Below are 24,696 nucleotides of genomic sequence, written 5' to 3'. Positions count from 1 at the left end.
ATTTACTGTCTAATGTATACTGCGACATTTTTTTTTTTAGGGTACACATTCAAATATTGTTTGTTGCTTTCACGTCTACGCATGCAAGCCAAGCAATTAGCCGAATAAATAACACTCACACACACGCACTTGTGAATTTGTTCTTTAAGGAACTTCACTTTAACTTTAATTTACTATACTTTATTCACAATCCTCTTGAGTTCAGGACTCAAGCGACTCATAAGATCGATCCTTATTTTTGAAGTTCTGGTTAAGATAGAGGTCAGACGTAGTTTTTATTCACATTAATATTGTATTGAACGAGTTACGGTGAGGAACAAGTTATTGGTCGGACTGTTGCAAATGGGTGAAGTCAATGGCAAAAGGCAAAAATAGTTAACAGTAAACCTGTGGGAGGAGAGTTGAGTTGTAGGGTGATAGAGCAAGGTTGGGCTACTATTACACACTTGTTGTGAACCGTTTTGGACTAGAGGGCTTGTCCAGTAATGCAATGCCTAAAATGTAAAAGGACTTGCAGTTGTTAGGAGGGAGGGATGGTAAAGGAGGAAGGACGACGGGGAGGGGGAGGTCATACGTGCCATGGGGGAGGGAGGCACCCTGGAAAAGGGTGAGATGAAAGGGTGTCAATAGCAGTTGGTAAAATCACTGTGGATAACCTGCGTATGTCTGTTGGGAAGTTTTTTTAGAGACACGTGGTTTCTTGTGCTGAAACATGGGAGAGTTTGGGTTTAAAAAATCTTGTGCTGAAACATGGGAGAGTTTGGTTTTTTTTTTTAAAAACAATTTATAAAATAGATCGGATTCATGTAAGCAGCTTGAAGGGCGAGAGTGTAGGAGAAGGTTTAAGAATAGCACTGGCTTTGGCATTCACCAGCTGGAATCAATACTCTATCTTTAGGTCAGTGTACTTTAAAGTGTGGCCGCTTGCTGAACAAATAGATGTTTTTTTCACCTCAGAAAAGTCTGATTACATTGAGGACATTTTATTTTGTAATTATTGGAGATTGTATTTCAAGTAGGGCTATAGAATTGTTTATCCAATACCTATAAAAATAATAAGCTTGTCCCAATTACAGCTACTTAATTCATTTAATTAATAATTTTGTATTTTTTATTGAAGAACTGATGACCTTTATATGACCTCTTGTTCTTGTTTACTCGAGGATTACAAATGCTAAGATCTAGTTCTGACCAAATTAAAAAGCAATTCTGATTTTTCAGTGTGTTTATTTCCTTAACAAAATGAGTGGATGGCCCTGATTGGCTGTATAAATGGGGGTGCCTGATTAGGCAGGAAAATGGAAAGATTTGATTAGCCGAAAAAAACGAGGGCCCTGATTGGTCAGACAAAAGAGGCTCCAGGTTAGCTGGGTAAAAGCAGCAGTCTGATTGCCCAAAAAAGGAGGCTCTTGATTAGCCGGAAAAAAGGAGCAATATAATTGGCCAGATACAAGGAGCAATCTGATTGGCCAGATAAATGGAGGGGCCCGGTTGGCCGGATTAATAAAGGCTCTTGCTTGGCGGACAAAGGAGGTATCTGATTGGTAATATTTCAGCATCGTATGACAGAAGAGTGAATGCATGTAGGAAGTATCAAGTTTGAATAAATTGTTGTTTATATAATCTGCAAATTGTGGAAGATAAAATTACAAGCAAAGTAGCAAGCAAAAAAAAGTGTTTTTTTAACTTTTATTTTGTGATTTAACAAAGCAATAATTAACAACCCAACTCTGCTCATGACGCTTATAAGCCTAGCTAGTGTAAAGTACTCTTTTTGTTAAATATAATACATATTGCTAATATTATAATGTGATTTTTTTTTTAATCGCTACTCTGAGGTTGTTGCGTTCGTGGTTTTATTTGTGTCGACGTCGTTGTGGTGTTTGCTGAGTTAATAATGTAACAATATAATATAATAATATAATAATTTTAAACACAAATTATTAACACAAATTATTAAGAGAGTGGTCATCGGATGCCGCTGTACATAATCTTGGTATGTATTTGGTGTGTGTGTAAACTCGCGAGGTCAACAAACAGCGCCTCTCTGTGGTTTCACAGGAGATAAACATCGTATTTTCACAAAATATGAGAATTCCTTTTGACGCATCACTGATTGTACAGTACGTCTATATGGTTGGGGGTTTTGTTGTTGGTGCTGTTGTTGTTGTTGTTGTAATTTAAACTACCTATTTGTTTGACCATGGTGGAAGAGTTTATTGTGAGTGGAAGACCCTTTGTTTATTGTTTACTTCTAAACTTAGGTTTCTCTGGGTCTAGATCAGGCAGAAACTTTTTGAGTCTCGGGCCACATTTGTCCTACAACTGAACAGATGGGGCTGGGTCAGGAGCAGGCAGGGAGTTCGTGTGAACTAAGATAAATGACATGTAAAAGTCATGCATAAAGGCTAAAATGCTTTTATAATTTTCTACGCCTCCTATTGGGGAAACGTGGATATTGCAGGGAAAGGCATAAGTATAATGATAATATAAATATATTTTATTATTTGGAAAAGTTTGGCGGGTCCGACCTTGCAGTTCTTGGCGAGCTATTTAAAATTAAAATGGCAGACTATGATGTATCACAATATCAGTCCCAAGGTTCATTCGCCTTTATATTTAAGAATATTTCACCAGCGGAGGTAACTGTCAAATGATGCATAAATTGACAAAAACGTAAAGAAATTAAAAAAATAAAATAAAATAAAAACGCTGCTTCCTTACATTTTAAATAAATGTCAGAGTGACCTCGAATAGCCTTCTGGAATGAATTGTATTCGAGGTTCGAAGGTCTGCCGTATAATTATTAGGGCTGAGCTTTGTTCATTCATTAATTAATCGACGTCGACAATTATGTTATCGCGTGTTAACGCAGTTTTTTTTAACTGTTGGTCATCGGCTTTTATTTTGAAAATCCCTGTTGCTTACTGCCTCGGAGCCCACAGGAACCGGAAAAGACGAGAATTGACATTTCGCAAAACAGCGCCCCCAAACAGTCATTGTCCAACCATACATCCCAGCAACCACTCATGAGCTTTGATTGTTGCAGATTATTTCAATTATTTTAATGTTTTCCTGTAAAACCTTTTTTTTACGTTTTTGAAAAAATAAATAAAAAGCACAAAATATTTCAGATTAAAATGCAAACATTTAAAAGGACAGTCCAAATACACCATAAAAATAAAAGGCAAAATTATGTTTTTTTAATTACCATTGTGTCATGTAGTTTAAAGGGCATCTAAAAGAGACCTCAACCCAATTCCCATCTGTGAAGTGACAAAATATTTCACAATATTTGATATTTTACCATAAACAATATATCACCGCATGTACAATGAAAACCCTGCTACTCCGACACTAGCAGCTACTGTCTTCGCTGCAAACAAACAAACAAAAAAAAACAAACAACAAAAATGTCTCCATTTGGTGGCTATGCTCTATGGGGGAAAAAATTGCGTATTGCTGTAAACGCACTCATCTAATCCAGTGTTTTATATGGCAAATGTTGACAAAGCAGAAAACTGGGAAGGGCTCTGTAAAAAAAACTTTCATAAACTAAAATGTGCATTAGAGTAGTTTCATCCTTCTTGTAAAGCACAGTGTCAAAATAACTAGCTGCTTCATTTTGGCCTATTTTTTAAAAAAAAAACAATTACAGCAAAAACCTAACAATAAATACATGATTGTAATGTTATTGGCATTCTAAGTTCAGTAATAAAAAAAACAAAGATAAAGAGCTGAACTGTCTTTACTGTTTCTAGAGCAGGCGTGGGCAAACTTTTTGACTCACGGGGCACAACTGTCCTAAAATTGAACAGAGGGGCCGGGTCAGGAGCAGATAGATGGAGCATTCGTGTGAACCAGATAAATGACGTGAAAAAGTCATGCATAAACGCTAAAACGCTTTTATCATTCTCTACGTCACCTATTGGCAAAACGTGGGTATTGCAGGGAAAAAGCAGAAGTATAATGATAATATAAATATATTATATCATTTGGAATGTTTGGCAGGCTGGATTAAAAAGCTCAACGGGCCACATCCGGCCCCCGGGCCTTAGTTTGTCCGAGCCTGTTCCAGAGAGATTGACAAGTTGTCCTTACTCCACACATGGAGTTGATCTCTCATTAGACTTCTGAAAATTTTGGCTGTCAGTATCAGCAGCAGAAGGATTTATGGGATTGAATCTTTAGTAAATGACCATACCGGCAACTAGAATAACAGTTGCTCATGTTATCCAAAAGCTTGATCTGTTTAAAGGAGTTTTGGATTTTGGATGTTGGAAATGTGCTGGCTGATGTTTATACTGCTGCCAGGAAAGTATAGCATCTTAGAGTGACAGAAAAGTACATTGGAACCTTGAGATACGAGCACCGGAGCATCCCACACCGCTTCACTCGTTCACGTCACGTGTTCGTTGACTTCTGTACGCATCTCTCGCGAGTCCTCCGCATTTGTTTGCGTTATCTACGTGATTTTCTCTCGATTTTGTGCGTTATTATTCATAATAGTGATGAGTCCTAAGAAAGTGATTGGTAAGGATGGTAGTGAGAAGCCCACTAAAGAAAGAATACAAATCGAAAAAAAGAAAAAAAAAAAAATAGAAAAATTAAAAAGAAAAAAAAAGTAAGTTAAGGTAATTCTTAGTTTATGTAAGTATGTACTATGTACGTAAGTATGTACGTACATAAATAAGTTAAGGTAATTCTAAGTTTATGTAAGTATATACTATTACATAAGTATGTACGTACATAAATAATGTGTAAGGAATGCTACGGAATCAAGTGTCTATGTTGGGCCAACTCTCTTCCCTCCCTCCTCCGCACATGCCACCATTAGCCGCTACTGTATCGTCTGTCTCGAACTCTTACAAAATAAGGGCGTTTTTTTTTTAAGAGGGCCGAAACAGATACATTTTTTTTCTGTTATTTCTTATGGGAAAAGATGCAATATACGAGCACCTTGAGTTACGAGCTCGGTCCTGTAATGGATTTTGCTCATATCTCGAGGTTCCACTGTACGTCTGCAGCACTTGCATGTGTTGCACTGATATAATGTATAACGACACCACTCATTATACCGTATGTTCGATCAGACTACCACTTAATGTAAAAAGTTTCTCATTGTTAAATGATTTTGAACCCTGGAAGCAGTCTTATATTTATATAGTCTTTTTCTCTTTTTTTTCAACTAAAAATCTGTGTTTAAAAATGTATTTTATTAACTCTAATTTTACATATAAAGTGTTAAAAAAATGAATTCTCTTCATGTAATGTCACATCTCATCTTAATCCTAGTCCTCATATTCATTCAGATCTAGTCCAAAAATAAAATATTATTTGACTTTCCCTGTTCCCACCTATAATCTCGAGGCAGCATTTTGCATTGTTCCCACAGCAAAGCCACTGACTCCACGTCGAGGTGTCTCCTTCCCCTTCTCCGCGCGGGTTTTTACGCTGCTATCTCAGCCCAGTGCTCTGCTGTGTTCCTCCTGCAAAAAGGCCTGCTTCTCCATCAGTTTTCTGAACAGCCCATCTTTGTTGCTCAGCAGCTCCAAGTGCTGGCCGCACTCCGCCACACGGCACTGGTCTAGCACAGCCACGGCATCTGCATTCTTGATGGTGGACAGTCGGTGAGCAATGATAACAACAGTTCTTCCTGTTGTCACCCATGATGAGGGAAGAAAAGGTAAAAAAATTTTTTTTAAAAATCACAAAAATAAATAATTACAAGGTTGTTAAACAATGGGTTCTCATTGTGGCCCATACCGTCCATCAGGCGTTCCAATGCCTCTTGGACCAAGGATTCATTTTCAGCATCCAGCGCACTAAAGAAAGAACATGAATTAGGTTTCCGTTCAAATTACAGAAGGCGCACATAAAAGGAGATACAACCCTTGGGTTTGAAGATGAAAAGATAGCAAAACGCCACTGGATATGTTCCCAGAAAGTTGCAGTAAGATTTCATTTATGAAGGATGCTATGGCTTATCTGATTTATATGATTTATATTTCAATGAGGATTCTACTAGAAAAAAACACTTTTAAACTGAAAATAATGCTAGGAAGAAAAGGATGATTGTATACATGGTATACACAGTCATGATACATGGTATACACAGTCTGTGTGCAATGAGTGCCACCATGTGACCAAAATACAGAACCACCAAATTACAGCAACAGTGCACTGGAAAGGAGTACAATAGTCACTAGCATCTTTAATTAACGCTTGACAACACTTGTCTTCTGGGTCCTTTACAAAGCCAATTTTTAGCTTTTCACGCACAATAGGTTATTTGACCTTAAAAATCAAAATTTGAAACACTTAAGAATCTCACGCTTTAATCCAAATTCAATCTGAAGTGCTATACTGTGGGAAATAACGAACATGTAAATGTCCAGTGGGACAGGAGTAACAGACAGTGGTACACATGCCTAAAAATAATACATAATTACATACATGTACATTTTGTACATGTACATTTTGTGTATATTTTTTAAAGGGACACTGTATTTAAACTATGGATGGCTCAATCCAATACTCAGAATAGGCATTGGTCTGATATTGGTTAAAATTTCAGGATCAAATATCAAAAGAAAATACACTTATGGCTCCTCTGATCTGATGCCTAAGCCCAAATGCTCAACTATGGCGACATGCCGTAAACAGAGACACTATTGCCATATGAAGGGCAGGACGCGACTGATATCAGCATTGGCCCGTACTCTATGTTGCAGTAGTTAAACTACGAGATATGCTACTACCTCTAAAAGATTATTTTATTTTATTTGTCAGTACACATGGGGGGAAAAAAAAATTGTATAATAATGATTTCAATATTTTATATCATTTGTGGTATCATTGCGTTTATTTAAAAGAGTTAGTTTTGCTTTAGGGGAAAACTATAGTTTATACGTCACAAACGCATCATCCCAATTACAATTTCTTTTTTTTTTTATCATTAATATTCTTCAACAAACCTGACTCTCACCTGGTAGCCTCATCCAAAAGTAATATCACAGGATTCTGTAGAGGTAAAAAAAAAAAAAAATTCATATTAAATTCAGCTTCATATGTCTGCCCTAACTCTAGATAGATAGATAAGATAGATAGATAATGTAAAAAAAAAAACAACAGTTTTAAATAGCAAACCCCCATATGTTGAGACAGGCTCTGTAGAGTATTAAAAAAAAAAAAAAAAAAAATCACTCCACTGGTTCTTACCTTGAGCAAGGCTCTGGCTATGGCTATCCTTTGTTTCTGACCACCTAAAAAGAAAAATGTTTTACATTTATTAAGTTTACATAATTTTAACCCTAAAATGACAATTTATAAACTGGTCTTTGGGGAAAAAGTCTAAAAAACAAACAAAACGGTACTATACTATTTGGAAAATGAATCGCAATTTTTTTTTTAAACCCCCAGCAGCAGTGAAGTGAGAGCACAAGCAGAAGCTCGTGAGTGAGCGAAGAGAGAGAGAGAGAGAGATGTACTACAGTATACGTGCTCTTTCCATAGTCTGTCTAATATATTTTAAATGTGTGTAGTCTTTATGAGCGCAAAGAAAAAGTGCAGATTGAGGCAGAAAGCACCATGCACACCGATAGGGGGCAGTGATACATACATATATACATACATATACATATATATACAGATATATACATACATACATATATATATATACATACATATACATATATATATATACATACATATACATATATATATATACATACATATACATATATATATATACATACATATACATATATATATATACATACATATACATATATATATATACATACATATACATATATATATACATATATATATATACATATATATATATACACACATATATATATATATATATACATACATACATACATACAAGTTTAATAACACTTTGCTAACTCTGCCCATCCCTAGTTACCACATACAGTTCAGGAGTCAATGGTGGATAAAGATGTTTAGTATATTTCAGCTTGGTTTGTTACCTGAAAGCAGAATTCCTTTCTCCCCAACCACAGTGTTGAAGCCATTAGGGAACGCCTGGATGAATTCATAGGCATTGGCCACTCTAGCTACTCTGTAGATCTCTTCTGTGGTCACGGCGTCAGGGTTCACTGCACCATAAGTAATATTTTCCCTTATCGAGGTAGAAAACAGCACAGGCTCCTGAAAAAAAAAACCCAATACAGAATAGTTATATTTTTAATTACTTCATGACACATTTTTATTTAAATGATTGAGAATGTTGCATTACTAAAGAGTGTCTGGGTTCTGAGTGCTATATTAAATATATAAATATATAAATATATAAATATATAAATATATAAATATATAAATACATAAATATATAAATACATAAATATATAAATATTTATAGTAATTCAAATGTAATTTTATTGATTACCTGGCTGACAGTTCCAATTTGACTCCTTAGCCAATAGGGATTCAAATCCCTGATGTCATATCCATCTATGGTAATGTTTCCTGTAAGATGATAAAAAAAAAAAAGAAATTGTGAAAAGTGTTACCAGTAATCAGCAGCATAAGTTGTAAACCTCTGATTGAGAAGCTCGTCCTCACCCAGATCGGTATCATACAGTCTGAGCAGCAGTGACACCATGGTTGACTTTCCAGATCCACTGGAGCCAACCACAGCCATGACCGTACCAGCTGGGACCACCAGACTCAGGTTCTTGAAAATAGAAGCCTCCTTACGGGTCGGGTAAGCAAAAGAGACGTCACAGAATTCAATGTGGCCCCTTATTTGGTCTGTGGGGAGCACTAGACCTTCTGTGAACGGGGGAAAAGGTGAAATTAATATAAACTCTCAATATACTCACGTACCATCAAGGCCAGCAAGGCTTCGCTACTGCCCTAAACAGTATCAGATTCAGAGATTTTTTTTCAATATATATTTATCATGAATCATTTTAAAATAATACGCAGTATTCCATTCTCATCATTCAATCTCACTCTGCGCTTTTTTGAGGTTGTGCTGCTTTCTAGTGGAGTTTGCTTTTAAGTTTTTTTTAACCTATATTTCAGCCTCATGTGTTGCCTGGTTAAAAGAAATCTGCCCTAAGGTCTTCAAAAATCAGAGATTGTTTCTTCACCCTATCTGTAATAGCTGCAAAAGGTGGACCGACATCATATTGAACTCTGGGTTAGGAATGGGATGGCACTTGAGTTCATAGTATGAGTCAAGGCAGGTGAGCCAATACTTATAATAAGTAATATAGTGTATCTAGTTTTCTTTATTTCTTTCGTAAGGGGGTTTTGCACTGCTCTTGGCCTTGGGCGACCCCACCTGGGGGCATTAAGCCCCAGACAACGTAGCTTCCCTAGGTTCATTTGGATACTCAAACCCCTCCACCATAATTAAGGTTGTGGTTCACAGGTCACACCAGCTTAATTGCGCAGAGCCATGCATGTTTATTTCCTGACCATTAAGAGGAAACTCGGGTTTCCTGTCCAGCAGCTCCCATAGTCGAGTGCCGGCTCCGAAACCTTTCATCATCTCAGAGTAGAAGGAACTTAGACCTGTACGACGAGCAAAAATAACATAGCATTGTTAAAATGTAAAATGACTGTGAACACTGGGCAGACAAAGTGTGTTTTCTCAGTTCAACTTTTTTTTTTCCTCTCACCTGCAATACTGATGCCTACCCAGAAGGTGTACATGAGAAAGGACGACAGCTCCCCAACAGTCATGTGATGACTAGCCATGAGGAGCCCTCCTTTGTACAGCACTGACAAGATCATGATGTTTCCACTCAGACCTGTCTAAAAGTTGAAATTTGTACTATATGTTATTTTTGTTTTTTAAAAAAAATAAAAATAATTTAAACAGCCTTCTCCAAAAACATGTCTGTCTCTTTTCACATTTACTGGAATCTTAAATTCATACCTTCTTTCGTGTGTTTCTCAGTCTGATTTTAATAAGGAATATATAGCGTTTTGGAAACATAACTTATGGACAATAATAATTGAATTCTGTTGAATTTTACGCAGCGGTCGGTCTTTAAAACAATGAATTTGATGGAGAGAAATAACTTGGGATAAATGAGTGAATACAGAAAGACAAACTAAAAAATATGAGCACCAAATAAAAGAACTAGAAGTAAAAACAGACTACAATAGGAAATACAATTTGCATAAAAATTATTTGTTGGTTAGTGCTATTGTTTGTGATTGCTAGAAACAACCCTCGCCTGGAGGATTTCAGTAAAGCGATCCGAAGATAAGCCACAAACTTCCTGCATTACCAGGAATGTGGAAAGGTGAGTCTCTACAGTCAGTAAACATCAAGGCACTGACTTGAGGGTAGAGTACATAAAAAAAAAAAAACAATTAATTTCACCCTCTTGTTGACTAGTTTTATTTTTAGAACAGCATAATAGTCCATGTTGGCAACCCCTGATCTAGGATATAACAAGTTGTTGTACTACATTTCTGCATAATATATGGTTTCTAAAGACACTATGTGATTATTAGTACGAGGATTTGTTTATACAGGAAGCCACCTAATGCCTAGGTCAGAAATGCATAATGTACCACCTGTATATTAGCTATCAGGAGCAAGTAGTCCTGTATTTTACCTGCTGATCCCAAGACAGGAACTATTTACATCCATTCCACGTCCATTTCTGACTTTCAATTGCACCATTTTATTTTTACTGATCATAATGCTTGGACATTGTCATGGGAGGTAGAGCTGGCTAGACAAAAAAAACAGGCCCTCGATATTTACAAAGCCACACTTTTCCATTGTGCAAATAAAACTTCGGCACAGTGCAGGTAAAATAGTTTAGTTTTAGCTGCCAGAGTTCGTTCTGGAGGATGTTGCCCTCTCTAGTTTCAAAGTTAGACATCAAACCTTCCTTGTTGATGAATCCTATTTGTAGGGCTGGCTCAGGTAAACCTGAGTTATCCCTTAGTAGTATGTTTCTACAGGACTAGACTGCTGGGCGAACTCCCATAGCGCACTGAGCAGTCTTTCCTCACATTACAAACATCTCATACACGTTAAGTAACTTTAACATAATCACTTGTCTCCTCTTTCTCCAGTAGTTGGCGCTTTGCCTTTTTCTCAAACTCAAACCCAGCAGAACTACTTTTACAATTGAACTAATTATTAAGTTGTCCCTCCAACTGTTTACATTTAGTGCCGCAGTGTGGATTATCTTCTCCTGCTCTACAAAACTCAATTAAATTAGTTTCCCCCTGTTAAAGGGACATAGGAGGATACTCTCAATATATACAATTTAACATTAAATCAATTATAATTCATAGTATTCTGTTGTCAACTTAAACCATAAATATGGTTGTGTAACGTGACCGTGTTTCCAGTTTCACTGTGGAACATTCAGAATACACAAGTTGTTAACTTTGGGCAATTCGTAAATCGTTACGGCAAAATGCAGAAGTGTATTGAAACATACTATTTGTTAAGAGTGGCATTGCTGTACAACACACACTTACCGCTCCGAAGAAACCAGCGCGGAGCACAGCTTCCTTTTTTGCCAGGCTGAGAACCTCATCTGTCTTCTGTGTGTACGCGCTGACCTCTGACAGTTCCTTACCGAACGCCCTGACCGTCCGCAAGTTGCCGATACGCTCCTCTGCCAACTAAAAAAAAAAAAAAAACCCACACAAACACTCTCTTAAAAATATAAATAATACAATTATATCTATCTATATATATGGATATACACTCGTATATCCATATATATTTTTATATATATATATATATGGATAAATATATATATATATATATGGATAAATATATATATATATATTTATATATATATATATTTATATATATATATTTATTATATATATACACACACAAATTATGTTGACTGCTAAAACAGCAGCGGCAAACATTTCCTCAACATAGCATCAACATAAAAAATGTCCTTCTAAACATGGGTTTTATTTTTTGCTACAATCAGAAATTCCAGTATTTCAGTATTTACATCGCCTCAATATCGCCTTGATTACAAATGTAACTGGTCATTGTACCTGTGTTGCTTCAGCCAGAGCCTCCTGTGTACATTTGGAGATAGAGCGTAGGTACCGGCCATAGCCTGCAGCAAGAATGGCCAGGGGGGGAACAATCATCAACACAAAGCCAGCTAAACTGGGGGAGACATAGAACTAGAGGGGGGGGGGTTTGTAAAGAAAAGGGAAAAGAAACAGAATAACCTGAATTCAGTAATTTGTCATCATTTCTTTTTTAATTATTATGTCAGGAAAGCAATCATTTGAATAAGAAATCGGGCTTTTGTTAGGATGTCTAATAGAAATACAATGTAATGGGAACATTTACAAAACACCCAACAAAACTGTTTTATACAAACACCTACAACAATACACATGCACACAGATATTTTTAAAAAACTGTATAAAAGCACACAAAATATCGTCACTATTCTGGCTTAATTTTGTGTTGTTTATAGAATATTCGTCATTAATGCGTAGTCACGCTTTCATTAGTGACGGTAGACGTACCAGTTTGCCTTGTTAGTGCCCTGCAGACTTGTATTTAAATAAATTCTTTATTAAAACAAACTGATTGAGTTCTTCAGTAAATAGAGAGTTAGCCACAAGGCTAAAATTTACCAGTACTGCAGGTAAATTTGATGTTGTCTAAATAGGATTATCTCCTCTGGAGCTAGTTGATCTAGCTAGCTTCACCGAAAGCGACTCAAACTGGAGTGCAAGCCCCACTGAAGTCCATACGCTTCTTACGGGGGCTAGCTGAGGCTGCAGTCAGTCGTCCAGATCATTTTTGATCATAACAATGTAGCACATCTTTACTCCCAGACCACTCACCATCATGCTGACACCGGCAATGGCCTGGGCGACAGCTCTCAGTCCATCAGAGAGGTTGTCTGTAACCGAGCGGCCAACAATGGCCGTGTCAGCCGAAAGCCGGTTGATAAGCTCGCCCGTCCTATTGCGGTCAAAAAATGCCACTTCCTGTGTGAGTATGGAGGAGAACACTGAGGCACGGAGGTTACGTACAATCTTCTGACCTTAAAGAAAAATATGTCATTGGTGAGCATGTAGAAATACACAGCAGAAATAGAAAAGTGAATTTACTCAGTTATTGTTGCATCAAAAAAAATATTAACTTTACAACAAGTTTTACCCGAGATTTGCATGAGGTAAACTCTGGCAGCATTTGCTGCACCACCACATAGAAACACTCCCGTTAGCGTTATACACAGCGATGTCAATGATGCTGTCATCGTATCCGTGTCCGCGGCACTGTTGTATATGGTGTCAATCACTTTTCCCAGGAAGAATGGTGCAGACATGCTGACTGCACTGGAGACGGCGAGGAAGCCGACAGCAGCTGAGGTGACACAATTATTATCATTGTTTTGTCCTTAAAAGTGATAGCAATACATGTGACCTTTCTCGCGCTTTAAGTGTCAAATGTATTATTGCAACATTCAAATAATGTTGCACGTTAGTGTTGACCGTCATTTCAACATGACAAACATATAATAAGCCATTATGTCCTTACAGAGCAGTTGTGTTGTGTGGAAGGATAATGGGTACAAATGATAGTAAAAAGGCCATTAACAAAATCTAAGTTTCAGAGTGTGGCTATGACACCTTTACTTCTAGACACATTTGATAAAAATAAAAAATAAAAAATATACTAGACACATTTGATAAAAATAAAAAAACTAAAAAAAAAATTCTGGTTTGTGTACAAGTTGACGATTTACTAATATCAGCGTTTACTTGTTTGAATTGTTTTGTTCAGGTCCTTGATCATAAAAATAATGCAATCAATATTAACCATCAGTGCATTCACAAACATGATGCCTGTTGGAAATTGGTTTTTTCGTTGACTTCCGTTACTCTCTCTGCATTTATTGACATTGTCTCCTTAAATCCTTCAAAACTTAATGTTAATGTACTTAATATTTACTTAGTACTTCATATTTTTGCCTGATCTATTTCCTGTGCAAGTCATTTTTAAGTCATAATAACAATAATATCCATCACAATTCTTGCTAGATACTAATGAAATGTTAGGTGCTATAGTACAGTTCTGTAGTATTGCGTACTTATTGACCTTATACTTATTGACATACAGCTATTTTTTACTTCTTGTTCTGTAAATGTAAATTAGCTTGATGCCAAAATATGGGTATTAGGTCGGGACTGTAACATATCCCAGAGGTAAAAAAGAAAAATATATTAGATATTTATCTATTAGTATCCACATATATAAAGTTTTAATAATCGAATATAGAATATTGTTGGTAGGTACAAAAAGCTGACTTTTTCGAAGAATGTATTTATAATTAACAAAACATTAAAAATGTCTTCAACTGAGACGGAAGGTGGCAGATTGGTTTAGCACATTTTTACCTGTCAGTCTCCATTTCTCTGATTGAGCGAGACCCAAAATTCTCTTTACGTCGTTCAAAGGGACCGGGGTCTTTGGCTGTATTATTCCAGTGTCTGATTGGCTCTTTTCTGCTCCGGTTGATAGTGTTGCTCGTGATGTTGCAGAGGAGCCAGCGAAGGCGATAGGCATGCGAGTACACGTAGGGGTGTGTAGGAAGAGTGGTCTGTACGACAAAGCCCACGGTTGGGGCTTGGATGACGAACGGAGAGAGCAGCTGACCCTGCTCCGATGTGTAGTCTTCCGGGAACCGACTGAGAAGCTCATGCTGTGGTCCAAGGAGCACCTCCCGGGTAGTGTGAGCCTCAGTCTTTGTAAATATGTTCCAGAAACACGAATTAAAAGCCACATTGTCATAAGCAAACCGATTAGCTTTAAATTAAAGAAGCTTTAGCGAAAGGTAATCCAACGGTGAGCTCTGCTTCTGGTGAAATCCATGTCCATTTCCCTTAGACTCTTGAACTGTTTACTTGAACTTGCTTCATTGCCTAGTATAGGCCGTTATTTTAAACATTATCTACAAGCAACAGGAGACTTCGCCCATTTATCTTTGATTATCAAGCAGTAACTCCCTCCACCACCCTACCTGTCAATGTCAGCTGTGGCTCAGTGACCACACACAATTAGTACACTCCACCCTATGGTAAGCCTGGCGGAGAGAAATAAGAATACCCCGTCATTAACCTAGTGTGCAAACCATACTGAATTTATACCGACTGTGGTACAGGACTGTTGGTTGTCCTTCTCCCCGGCGGAAGGACACACACAAACACTTACACACACTTACACACTTTAAGGCATCAGCAAAAGAACCCAGAGAAATGAATGTTTAAAATTCGACTTTAAAATTAAGCAAAAATGTTAAGTCATCCCATAAACGTGGCTGAATAAATACATGGAATTATAATATCTGTAAATTTGAGATTAATTGATACATACAATTGCGTAAAAAAATTAAAATTAATTTTAAACGTTTCGAATTAGTTTTCCCAAATAAGTGAGTATGTCGACATCATGTTTTTATTATTTTTTAAACAGCATGGTTAAATGTTGCATACACATAGAATCATGACCTTAATGAAGACACAGTTTGAGCTGCAGTTAGTGTGCATAGTACTAACATCGAATGACTATCGATTGCTTTGGCCTGGCCGACTAGAAAGTTGAAAGGTCAGTCAAGTAGGAAAACAGGAGGCACGTGTGTTCCGGAAAGTTGTAAGTTTGCTTTTAAAACATACAAAACGCAATATCCACGAAAAATACTGGAATCGATAGGTTTTTCTTTTTTTTTGTTTTACTTTTCCGGCGACAATTTAGCGTAATGGAGTGACAAATGTACCCACGATATCTCGCTCTGTTTAGCTTTAAGCTAACTGCTAAATACACGTTATGGACCTGTCATTAAAGGCAGCGTGAAGAATATCATCATGGGACATTCACAACAAAACAAAAAAAAAAAGAAAAGAAAATAAAAAAGTTAGGTCTTAGTGGTCTTTGTACAATAATTGAAATGCGTATTCTGTTATTTACTCTGCTATATTATGTGTATTCCTTAGATGTGCGCATTGTGCTTGAACGTCCAGTACTGTTATAGATGGAGTGTCCTGGCGGGGGCAAACTTTTTGACTCGCGGGCCTCAATTGTCTTATGATGGCGGGGGCGGGCCGTGTCAGGAGCAGATAGATGGAGCGTTCTTCTTCTTCTTTTCCTTTCGGCTTTGTCCCTTTTTTTTTTCCGGGTTTGCCACAGTGAATCAACGTTTTCCATTTTACCCTGTTGTCTGCATCTTTTACTCTGACTCCAACTATCTGCATGTCCTCCCTCACTGCATCCACATATCTCCTCTTTGGCCTTCCTCTTTGTCTCCTACCTGGTAGCTCCATCTCTAGCAGTCTTCTACCAAGNNNTCCCTCCTCTGCACATGTCCAAATCATGTCATTCTTGCTTCTCTAGCTTTTTCTCCAAACCTTCCTGTCTCTGTTGTCCCTCTAATGACCTCATTCCCAATCCTGTCCATCCTTGTCACTCCTAAAGAGAATCTTAGCAAATCTAAATCTACCAATACACAACGCAGCTCCTTCTGACCTTCTCTGTACTTCTCCATCAGCATCTTCAAGGCAAATATTGCATCTGTGGTACTCTTTCTAGGCCATGAAACCATACTGTTGTTCACAGTATGCATTAAGGCTAAAATGTTTAGCCTTAATGTTTACAGTCATGCGTTAAGGCTAAAATGCTTTTCTAATTTTCTACACCATCTGTTGGAGAAATGTGGGCATTGCAGGGAAAAGGCAGATGTATAATCATAATATAAATAAATTATATAATATGGAAAAGTTTGGCCGGCATTATAAAAAGCTGAACGGGCCGCATTCAGCCCCCGGGCCTTAGTTTGCCCATGTCTGCTAATCAGTAGCATCATTGACTTAGTCATCCAGGATTCAGCCCCACTATGGCTTATGATGGTGGACATTGTCATGCATTAGAAGGAATCCGGGCTCATTGTGCCTGAACATGATTTGACAATTTGTCTGACGTTCTGATCCCAGTAATCTGTCCCATCACTAAGCTGTCAGACTGTAGCATTTTGCGGGCAGCAGTGCTACAGTACACTGTGATGATTGTGTTCTTGTGTGATTAATTGTATAAGATAGCAAGGCTATACTCAGGTATGGTGATTACACTACCCTACTAGTTACAATACACAAATTAATTTTTTTTTTAATCTTTTTTTCTTTTCTTCCAAGTGTCAGGCTACAATTCACCATTTTTATTCTTATGCCTTTGATCTAAGCACACCTCTTTTGTACTTTCAGTGCTTCATTAGAAATCCATTGTTGTATGCAGCTGTATTAGCAGCTGCAGAGATGGCGGCCATCTTTTCGGGTATCCACCTGAAACTGAAGAGCCCTCAAACTCCATGGGAGGACAAGCTAAAGCTGGCACGTTTTGCCTGGGTCTCGTCTCAGTGTCTGCTTCCAAACAAGGAACAGGTAAAAGCTTAGGTGCCTTTGTCAGCTGTGGCATATGTTTTTGTTGATATTGTTAATAGTGCTTCTTTGTTTGTTTTTTGTTTTTTTGAAGATGTCTAAAATATGTCTTTATGTAAATTAATGACTTTGGCAAAGGTTAAAGACTGCAAATGTTTTACCAAGAAAACCCCTCAAACAATCTGTACGTTTGAACTTTTTGGCCTGACCAGTTAGAGAGTACTTTGCAAACGTATCAATGCTGCTAAACCATTAATTGTTTGACTCTCTTTTTTTTTTCCTCAGTGGTGAAGCCTTACTCTACCTCATTAATAGTAAATGTATGTTAACATCTGGTCTTCCAATACAGGTGTTGCTGGACTGGTGCACCCATGCCTTGACGGGTTGGTACAGTCAGAAGGTTGAGTTTTCTCAGGACGTCTTAGAAGGTCTTTGGTTGTACCTCAACGACCTGCTTCGCAGCCAGAAGCTTCAGTCACTCCTCAAACAGGGCAAGACTGTGAGCCTGAGACTTAACATGGCACAGGTGCAGTTTCATCTTTTGTCTTCAGTGCTTTTATTTAATTAAAAGTGAAAAAATCTTTTTGTGTAAGTCTCCCATGTTGGAGTGTGGACACTTGTGGCTTATAGAAAAGTGCAGTCTATATATGTTTATTTAATTAAAAGTGAAAAAATCTTTTTGTGTAAGTCTCCCATGTTGGAGTGTGGACACTTGTGGCTTATAGAAAAGTGCAGTCTATATATGTAAAAAAAAAAATTTTTTTTTTCCTGTTTAAATTTAGTGGGTGCGGCATATATTCTGCTCTCAGTAGTCCAGAAAGTATGGTATATTGCAATTAAATTAAAAAAATATTCTAGTCAATTATGTTTATTATAGACCCTGACATATAGGCTTCCTTCACCTGCACTAGTCCAAACATTATACCTGATGTCATGGCTAGTTTGGGTTGTATTAAGTCCTAAATGTTCTGTCATTCATTCATCCTTTTTTTTTTTTTTTTTTTGCTCTTTTATTTCCAGCTGCTGCTCGACCGTCTTCAGGAATATTCTCACACTGGTTCTACCCCGTCAGTTTCCGCGTCACTTGTCCTTAGTGTTTGTCAGGGTGTCGTGTCTTGTCCAGTTCTGTCATCTGTCTTCATTACAAAGTATGAACTCATGGTTGACCTGCTGGTTAAGCTCTGTGCCATGGCCTGCGTTGAACTACAACAGCAACAGATCCCAGGGAGCTCAGTGACGGAGTCTTCAATGTGTTCAGCTGCTGGCAAGACAGACTGTCGGAACATGAAGGAATTGTCCACGAAGCCAGATGAAGGCTCCAAATCATCACTTCTATTTGAGTTACTACTCCAGGTTTTGACCTGTTATTTAGCAGTACAGCGTCAACAAGCTAACCCAAACAGAGTCTTGGTAATGCTACTCAGCCACCTGTTCCAGCCGTTTGTCCTCGTGAGACACCTGCTGACTTCTGCCGACCTCTCTCGCGCTCGTCCGCAACTCCACCAGCAAATGCGGAGAGACATTTGTTTGAGGGTAGATTCCGTCCTTCTCTTTGCGCTCTTCCCGTCCGAGCACTTGACCTCGTACAAGGAGGAGCTCCTTCCAACTAAAGGCATTGCTGGAAAAAGCGGCGCAGGAGGGTCTAAGGGCCCGTTAAAACCGGTCACCGCCATACTTTCCAAACTGACTGCTCAGGATTATTGCGAAAAGCCATCGCTATACTCGTTGAAGGCCAACACGGTCTCTCTGCTTTTTAGGTTTTTTCTGGACAGCTATGCTAAAGGCAAAGGAGAAAATGATGAGGAACAAAAACTTTTATGTTTTCATTTTCTCACAAGACTAGTCCCAATCTTGGATCTGGGTCCTGATATGCAGTCACGTTCCCCCGCAGAAGCAGACCCGCTTGTGTCTGCATGCCCAGACCAGACGCCCTCTCCTGCCTCTCCCACTTCTCCACAGAACTGGAGCCTGGCCCTGACTGCTCTGGAGTCCCTGCTCGGCCAGGCTGTCTCAGCTGACATCTATAACGTAGCAGCAGACAGGATAAGACACGGAGAGATCCAACTCAACTTTTTCAGAGCCTTGGGACAAATTCTATTAAATAAGGCTCAGCCAAGGTAACATATCGTTCTTCTGAAGGTTTTGTGCATTTTTTTTAAATTTACACAATGTATTTGTATCAATATAAACATTTTTTTTATTATTATTTATGTCTTTAAGCATCCCAGCTTGGCATCACTGTTTCAAGGTGCTGTTAAGTTTGAACCATCAAATTGTTGAACCAGACCTGGATCAGCTCCTGTCTTTGGCCTGGGTTAATTTTGAATGTACAGATGGACAAGTTGAGCCGGCCAGACAGGTGAGACTGAAAATGTTAGTGCTGTTGAAAATCCCCAAAACAATAATGTAGTTACATAGATCATGTATAATTTATTTATATTATCAATCATACTTCTGACTTTTCCCTGCGATACCAAGCATTTTATGCTATTTTATGCATGACTTATCAGTATCAGCTCATCTAACTGAGCCACCTGGTTTTTCTGAATGTCAACCTGCACTAAAGATTTAGTGTCATAATGTTGACTTTATCTATTTGACCTGTTTGCTTTGTGTTTTGTTGTTGATGCTAAAATCCATTTAAAAAAAATAAGGCTCTGGCTTAGCCAAAATAAAAAAAAAAATAAAAAATTGTTATTGCTAAATAACGCTCGTTTGGGCACAAGAGGCCTATGTCATAATGTTGACTTTATCTATTTGACTTGTTTGCTTTGTGTTTAGTTGTTGATGCTAAAATCCATAAAAAAAAAAAGGCTCTGGCTTAGCCCCAAAAAAAAAAAAAAAAAAAATTTGTTATTGCTAAATAAAGCTCGTTTGGGCACAAGAGGCCTACAATTTAAATAACGTTGTATTTATGTAGTAACGATTTACTGCTTCACAGATAAAATCGGAATATTCCTGTCTAGATTAGAAATGCAAATGAAAAAGCTGGGCTTAAACATATTGAATTTAATATTCTATTTCATTTCGTGAATGAATGCAGGGAATTAAATTGACGTGAATGTTTTCAATTTTTTTCAAAAAAGTTAAATTGACGTGAATGTTTTCAATTTTTAAAAAAAAAAAAGTTTTACTTAACATGCAATGCTTTACCTCAACAGGTTCTGGTGTGTAGTCTCCTCCAGATCTACACCAAACTGCGTCAGCTACCTCATCTCTTTTCTGAACTACTGTCAGTGATCTGTCAGCCTGCTCTGGAAGAACTTCGACCTCCGCTGCTTTTTGATGGCTTTTACTCTTCCTTGAGCAGCTGTCTTCTAGACACCCCGTTGTCTCAGAGCTTAGAGATTTGCTCATTAGTGCTGGACGGCATAAAAAAATACATACTCCCTGACCTGGGGAATGGCGGTCAAGGCGACAAAGAAATGGCGGACGTTAATCAGAAGAAGAGACGAGATTCTTCATTGAAGCTTCTGTCTCTTAGCCAGCTTCTTCATACTGTTTTGTTTCACACAAAGTCCATAGACAGTGCTTCTCCTTTACCTTTAGTCAAGCAGGTCAAGGCACTAATGAGCGAGATGCACCAGGTAGTCGGGTTCTTAGAGCAGCTGATGTCGGACGAAAATCCCACTGTGAAAGCAATGAAAGGATCTGGACGAAACAGGTCCGGAAAAGTCAGGAAGGGTGTCAGTCGCCAAGAACTAGAGAAGATTCAAGTGTGGGCACAGAAGATGGTAGAGGCCACTCTTATCCTCAGGTATTCCTGGGTGGAAGTGGACATGCTTTTTGACCTTCATTGCAGTAAATACAAACACCTGGGGGCTGAGGTTATGGAAACTGAGGGCGAGGATGTTCCCAGTGCTACGGTGATGACTCACACGGAGACTCACGGATGTGTATACTTCTTACCAACGTGTCTGAGCATGTCCTCCTCCACCAGCCCTGTTACTTGCCTGTTTGACAAACTGATCACATTGCAACAAGTCAAGAAGCTTATGCTAGACAACGCACCGCTGTCTGAAAGTAGCGTTGCTGCAGTTAAAAAGGCCGTTACGGTTTTGTTGGCTAAACTGAAGAGTGAAGTGAATACGGGTCTGGAGCACGAGTGGGATGGGCAGATCTGCAATGTAAACTCCGACTCTTATGCTGTAGCTTACTGGTATCTCGTCACAACCAATCTGCCTTTGATTGCTCCTTATTTGAGCGAAGAAGACAAGAAGTGCTTCACAGATGTCCTGGTCACGTCGCTCCTAAGCAGACAAAAAGATGACAAGCCGCGCAACCGTCTTACCGTGGCCACGATATCTTCACAGTTTCTCGAAAGTCCACTCCTTCCCGAGTTGCCTTCGCTTTTCTCCTCATTTGTTTGTTGTCTCACTCAAAGGATAAGAGATGTTCTGATCGCTGCGCATCAGGAGTTGAGGTTTTCGAGGGTAATGGCGAGCGAGAGTATAGTTCTGGATATCCTGGAAACCTCCACGACCGGTGACGTGTGCGTGACACTGACTGGCGCGCAGGTGGAGGAACTGACGGACCTGGTGCGAATCCTAAGAGACCTTAACCCAGATGCGATGAACTCTGAGGATCTTTGCTCCGTTTTTTTCCTCCTCCTTTTCATGCTGACCTCCACCTGTCAGCAAGACCCAGTGGGTGTTGATTGTCGCAACGACCTGGTTCCCACCGCTTTTTTTGTACGTCTTCTCACAATGCTGAACTTTCTCGTTCAGAGTAGTAATTTAAAAGGTGTGTTGAAGGTCATTCGTGGAGGGCCTCTGCTGCAGACTGTGGTCTCGTGCCTCCGTTGGCACAGCAGCAACAGAAGATTCGCGACCACGTCCGATGCTCTGATTTCCTCCGGTTTGATCAAAGCAGAGCAGAACTTCATCGGGTCATTGGTGCAGTTTATAATAATTAACAATATCAGTGTCCAGCTCAACTTAGACCAGTTTGTCTCCTTTCTTACCCAAAATGTAAGACCAAATCCAGAAGCCTTTTTTCCCTGTGTTTATCTTGAGCTTGCGACGCTGAGTAGTTTGGCCCAGGTGTTGAACTCTAATTGTGGAAGAAGCAAATCACTGGATCAAACCTTAATGTCCTTGCTGTCTAGAGTGACCGTGACCCTGGGATCGGCTACTGAGTTTATGTTGAAACCCCAGACTGCAAGTACAGGAGCCGGTCAACTGGACAGCGACTTCTATCGGTCCTTTGTGGTAGAAATCGTGACCGTTCTGTTGGAGTGCGAGTCGACCGCGCTTTCAGTAGCGACCGGTCCCTCTTTTAAACACATGACTCTGTATCAGGAGCTGTGCCAGCAGATCCTCAAAGACTTGAGCGCCAACCCTAGACCCATGGACTTTCTAGTGTCTTCACTCCGCTTCTTGTCCACCTTCTACAAAGCAGTGGAAAAGAAGTGCGAAGACCGGGAGAATGAAGGAGGAGCTCAGGAGGCACTGTATGTTCAGATTCTGCAGGGTGTATGCAGTCTGCTGACAGGTATGTTGTAAAAAAAAAAATATCATTTGATGTACAGTCCATCACGGGTATGTCCAAAGTCACTAAATTCGAACCTAACCGAACAAAGTCGTAAATTCATAAGTAAAGCCACTTCTTAAGGGATATTAGTTTATGATGCTAATTAGGCTAATAATATAAATTCACCTGTACAGTGCCAGGCAGTAGCTTTGTCTTAATGCAGGTGGGCTACAGTTGTCCTAAAAATTGAACGTCATGCATAAAGGCTAAAATGTTAAAAATGCTTTAATCAATTTCTATACCATCCATTGGGGAAATGTGAGTAGTAAGTATAATGATAATATAGATAAATTATATAATTTGGAAACGTTTGGCATGCCGGATTAAAAACCCGAACGGGCCACATGCGCCCCTCGGGCCTTAGTTTACCCATGCCTGTCCTAATGTATAGTTAATTTAAAGTTTACATAACATCAGAAACTAAAAATGTCATAAGTGGGTGCTTTGCATTGATTGTTTTTTGTCCTTTTTCCCCCCGCTTTAAAAAAAAAACAAAATATGCCTTTAGCTTCCTGGTTGTCTTCGGAAAACATCTGTGAGCTTGAACCTACAGTAGAGGAGCTTCTCCAGCAACTGACAGAGAAAAGTACAACTCACCATTTGACCCTGCTGCTGGTAATTGTTAAAGATGGACTACACAGTGGAAAATTAAAGGCAGGAAACTACAGGGTGAGGCCAAGATCTGCTCATGCCACTTTCTGCGCCAGTGTTGTCAGTCAGTCAGCAGATGTTTTTTTTTTTACATATTTATTTAATGTGTTTTTATTTTGATCTCATGTTCTGCCATTCTCTGCTGCAGGAGGTGCTGTCTGCAGTCATCATCACTAAACTGCTTTTCTCCTGTCGGTTGCCTGACAACTGCTCTCAAGCCCTTTGGCTTATTGCACCAGAGATTATATCTGCCATGGTGGTGAGTAGTAAACATGCCTAAGTTCAGACAAATGTTCCCAGTGCACAGTCCCAATGAAAGCTCCATTAAAGTTGTGCTAGCAATTTCCTTAGGGAGTGGGGGGAAAAATTTGACAATGTGTTACAAGTGTAATTTCATGCGTCGATTTTTAATTTTTTTACGGTGCAAATTGGCGAATTTTGCAGAATGGTTTGAAAGTGTCGTCAGTCAAGCGAACAACGTTACGTTTCATTAGTTTCAGCTCTGTCTGTGATTGTTTTTCTCTTTCTAAACAGTTACGTGCACTGGGTTTTTCCTATTAAGAATTATTGTATAATCTTAAAAATGTCAAATAAAAATAGGACAGAGTAAAAATCAATCTTTCAAATACTATATAAAAAAACCTGATTAATTCATGCACTGGAAAAGTACTTTGGCAATAGTGGGGAGAAAAAAAACATATTAACAGTGAGAATATAGTATCAAATGCTCCACTAAGATCTAATCGGAGCAGGGTAGATAGTAATATATTACCGTCATTTCCGGACTATTGAGCGCACCTGAATGTAAGCCGCACCCACGAAATTTAAGAAGAAAAAAAATAATCGAAGCCTCAGTGTAACATGGGATATTTAAACAGTATAGAAAAAAGATAAAATTGTGTGCGTGTTTTTTATAATCCGGGTGGCCCCCCCCCCCCCCCCGAACAGTAATGTTTGTGTTTTTGATACTTGCCAAATGGCTGTGATGAATACAGGTGTGAAATGTACACCAGCTTGTTATAAATACTTAAATAACGATATTTTAATTTTTTTTAGAACAGGTATGCCCAAAGTGTG

General features: G+C 38.6%; 2 protein-coding genes across 4 annotated transcripts in view; one reads left to right on the top strand and one right to left on the bottom strand.

Moving 5' to 3' along the window:
- Positions 1–4,892: 4,892 nt before the first annotated feature.
- Positions 4,893–15,209, bottom strand: abcb10 (ATP-binding cassette, sub-family B (MDR/TAP), member 10). 2 transcript variants are annotated; one of them, XM_025055729.1, is made up of 13 exons: positions 14,410–15,209; positions 13,169–13,375; positions 12,850–13,052; positions 12,037–12,171; positions 11,494–11,640; positions 9,660–9,795; positions 9,457–9,552; positions 8,593–8,802; positions 8,417–8,496; positions 7,998–8,178; positions 6,989–7,265; positions 5,767–5,825; positions 4,893–5,656 (listed from the first exon to the last, which is right to left on the bottom strand). In XM_025055729.1, exons 1-13 carry the CDS (start codon positions 14,801–14,803, stop codon positions 5,463–5,465), a joined length of 2,319 nt encoding a protein of 772 aa, XP_024911497.1. In that variant the 5' UTR covers positions 14,804–15,209; the 3' UTR covers positions 4,893–5,462. The 2 variants fall into 2 exon arrangements, 1 of the variants encoding a protein (XP_024911497.1); XR_003049754.1 differs by having other exon boundaries at positions 5,581–5,656; positions 6,978–7,265.
- A 335-nt stretch (positions 15,210–15,544) lies between these two features.
- Positions 15,545–24,696, top strand: part of urb2 (URB2 ribosome biogenesis homolog) — a 14,680-nt gene continuing 5,528 nt past the window's right edge. The window contains exons 1-8 of one of the 2 annotated variants that reach the window (XM_008309884.3): positions 15,545–15,661; positions 17,263–17,439; positions 17,786–17,962; positions 18,457–19,553; positions 19,657–19,795; positions 20,598–22,929; positions 23,477–23,637; positions 23,768–23,878. In XM_008309884.3, coding sequence (XP_008308106.1) covers positions 17,314–17,439; positions 17,786–17,962; positions 18,457–19,553; positions 19,657–19,795; positions 20,598–22,929; positions 23,477–23,637; positions 23,768–23,878 — 4,143 coding nt within the window. In that variant the 5' untranslated portion in view covers positions 15,545–15,661; positions 17,263–17,313. The remainder of the gene's footprint in view (positions 15,662–17,262; positions 17,440–17,785; positions 17,963–18,456; positions 19,554–19,656; positions 19,796–20,597; positions 22,930–23,476; positions 23,638–23,767; positions 23,879–24,696) is intronic. The other variant, XM_025055454.1, reaches the window with a different exon arrangement.

This window comes from Cynoglossus semilaevis, chromosome 5 (assembly GCF_000523025.1).
Source record: "Cynoglossus semilaevis isolate Cse_v1.0 chromosome 5, Cse_v1.0, whole genome shotgun sequence".
Classification (NCBI taxonomy): domain Eukaryota; kingdom Metazoa; phylum Chordata; class Actinopteri; order Pleuronectiformes; family Cynoglossidae; genus Cynoglossus; species Cynoglossus semilaevis.
Note: the sequence above shows the minus strand (reverse complement) of the source record. Positions and strands in the feature narration are given on the sequence as shown.